This window comes from Octopus bimaculoides, chromosome 3, assembly GCF_001194135.2.
Source record: "Octopus bimaculoides isolate UCB-OBI-ISO-001 chromosome 3, ASM119413v2, whole genome shotgun sequence".
Taxonomy (NCBI): Eukaryota; Metazoa; Mollusca; class Cephalopoda; order Octopoda; family Octopodidae; genus Octopus; species Octopus bimaculoides.
In genome coordinates, this window is record NC_068983.1 from 48,389,385 (window position 1) to 48,392,521 (window position 3,137).

General features: G+C 35.3%; 1 protein-coding gene across 1 annotated transcript in view; it reads left to right on the forward strand.

Moving 5' to 3' along the window:
- LOC106869724 (toll-like receptor 13) overlaps window positions 1-2,805 on the forward strand; it is a 231,605-nt gene extending 228,800 nt beyond the window's left edge. The window contains exon 3 of the mRNA XM_052966168.1: window positions 2,335-2,805. Within this exon, the coding sequence (XP_052822128.1) occupies window positions 2,335-2,416 (82 nt within the window). The 3' untranslated portion in view covers window positions 2,417-2,805. The remainder of the gene's footprint in view (window positions 1-2,334) is intronic.
- Window positions 2,806-3,137: the final 332 nt, after the last annotated feature.

The window sequence follows — 3,137 nt, forward strand, 5'->3', positions numbered from 1 at the left end:
TATATATATATATATATATATATCCACACAGAAACAGGCATACAGACAAATACCCGCGCACACACAGACACACACATATCCAAACATGCGCGCGCACATACACACACACACACACACATATATACACACACACTGTAAAGCAAGCTATCACTGAGCACAATCTAAGACTGGATTCCAATTTCCGAGTAATAAATTATTCACTGAAACTAGATATCCATAGTCTAATTGAATAGAATGAGATATTCCAAGAATTTCTTAGTATAACCATTCTATTATTTGAATAAAACCAACAAGCCTCCATATATCCTTATTCCGGGAATTATTTGTAAATTGCCTCAGATCCAAATTTAAAATTTAAAACTTCCAAATGTCTACACTAACACTAACATGTTGATAGTATTCCTTACTCTTTAATGATCAATGTGCTTTCTTGAGCTGTATGATGCCACCGAAAAAAGCCCTGAAACGCTGCACATTCTGTGCGAATTCCAAGTCAATTGATAGTGTTCCCTAATCTATAGGGATGAACATGCTTTCTGCAACAGTAAGATATCTTAATTTGGAGCCGTAAAAAATTTTGAAACGATAATCTTAAATGACGTTATGTCACACGTTCTGAGAGAATCGAGCCTGAATATGTTAATTGCTGTTGTGATTCGTCACAGATCAACGTCTTCTGTATGCTGAGTCTGTGTTCGTAACGCATTCGATCCATCAGCGCAAAGGATTCTGGGCAATCGTTGTTTCGATATCGTTGTGACTCGCTAACTAAACGCATTCTGGACTGAGAAAGCTAAAAAAAAGTTCGAGGCACATGTTTAAAACTACTTTATTGGTCAGTGCTGCTAATTGCCAACCATTAATAAATTGTCATATGTATGTTGAATAGCGAGAATCAAAATGGTGACCTGCATATTTTTTCTAAATATATTCTGGTACATTCGAATGTGAACTGCTACTCGAAACGTTAAAATAGCTAGTATTAATCACCCACAAAGCTAATAACTCCGGCAATGAATCTTTCTTTCTCAGGTATAACTTGTGTTTAAGATAACTGAAGTACTTACTTGGTTTGGTGAAATTACACGTGGTGAAAGCTGTTGCGGCAGTTGTAATGTAAATTCTATTAGCAGAGTTGCGTAGATCTTTCGAAAGCTTATTCGTATCATTCAGACAGACGCTATATCTCATACTAGGTGCAGGCATGATTGTGTAGTTAACTATGTGTGAGAAACTATGAGCAGGTATGTTTTACGTTTGGACCTTGATCAATGGAAATTGTGTGGAGGCCCGTCGTTTGCGTGTGTGCATGTGTGTGTGTATGTGTGTGTGTGTGTGTGTGTGTGTGTGTGTGTGTGTGTGTTTGGGTTTGTCCCCCATCACCTGACAACCGATGCTGGTTTATTTTTGGCCACACAAATTAGAGGTTCGGCTTATATAGACGGACTGGATAAATAACAAGCACGTGATATAAGATGTAAGAATTAGGACCGATTTATTTGACTAAACTTTTGAAAGATAAATGATGGAGAATCTAATATACAGAGTTTTAATTCTGGTCTTTGAATTAAGCATCTTTCTAAGTATGTCTACGAATAGACAAAACGCCGGCCCTGATTTTGAAAACGCTTCTAAATATCAAATGAAAATATAACATCTAAATGGATTACTTTGCAGAAAGAAATTCTCCTGTGTTGTATAAAGTATTCAAATATAATATAAGATAATTCCTTTCCACGACTTCCCACATACAAGCCTTTGTTAAAATAATCAACTGTCATGCATCGTACGCGATTTAGCTAAATGCACAATGCTCTGAAGATAATTTGCACTGTGCTAATGTTATGCATGGGTTGCAGGGTAATAATAATAATAATAATAATAATAATCCTATCATAGTAGGTGCCTTAGGTATAATAAAAAAATATTCAGACAAATACATAACAAAAACACCAGGACTTACAAATATATATAACATACAGAAAATTGCACTACTGGGTACTGCTCACATTCTACGCAAAACACTTTCAATACAGTAAACATAAGAGCACCACAGCAAACCACAGCACATACCCAAGGCGCACAGAGCTGCGCTCGGTAGTGAAGTGAAAGCACGTTATAAAAATAAAACTACTGAATAATAATAATAATAATAATAATAATAACAACAATAATAAGTTGTCGATCAAAAGTTGTTGATATATATAAAATAGTATTGAGTAACTTGACTATTAATAGTTTCCATATCCTTATTTTTGTTGTTTGTTTATGATACCTGTATTAGATGTGTTAAAATTGTAGTTGTTAATTACTTCTATTCTTTTATTCTTTCAGTTGTTCCAGTTCTTTGATTCCTGCCATGCTGGAGCACCGTTTTAAAGGGTGTCAGTCGACGAAATCGTCCTCCAGGACATAAACATACAAACATCGATTTTCAAGCGATGGCGGGACAAACAAAAGACGTACACACACGCGCGCGCGCGTATACACACAGGTATATATATATATATATATATATATATACGAAGAGCTTCTTCAAGTTTCCGTCTACCAAATCCACCCACAAGGCTTTGGTCGGTCTGCTGCTATAGTAGAAGACAATTGCCCTAGGTGCCACACATTGGGACTGAACTCGGAACCGTGTGGTCAGGAAGCTTGCTACTTACCACACAGCCACGCCTCGCGCGGGCTTCTCTAAATCATAATGATTTCTATGCCAAGCAGTATGTAATAATGTAACTGTATTTAATTATTCGTCCATTAATAACTTCGGGGATGTAGTTATTATGAATCTAAAATTATGAATCTCCAGAGTTGACTCTTCTGATGCTTCAATAAAATAAATAGCAGCAGTAATTGTCCAGCCTTAATTCTTTACTCGTCAAATATCTATATCTCGATTGTGTAAAAATATTTAACGTCACAACGATGACTTAATGAATATGATGGTAAAGATAAACACTGAAAATAATATTTGCTAATGATTGTAAATTGCGTTGTCAGATAAATTTGTTCGTTTTTTTTTTCTTTTTTTACTATAAAATTTATTCATATCTCTAAAACTATAAATAACAGTTGCAGAGGAAGAGTAGAGCTACGAAATATCATGAACACAACGATAAAAGTATTTTTGCCAA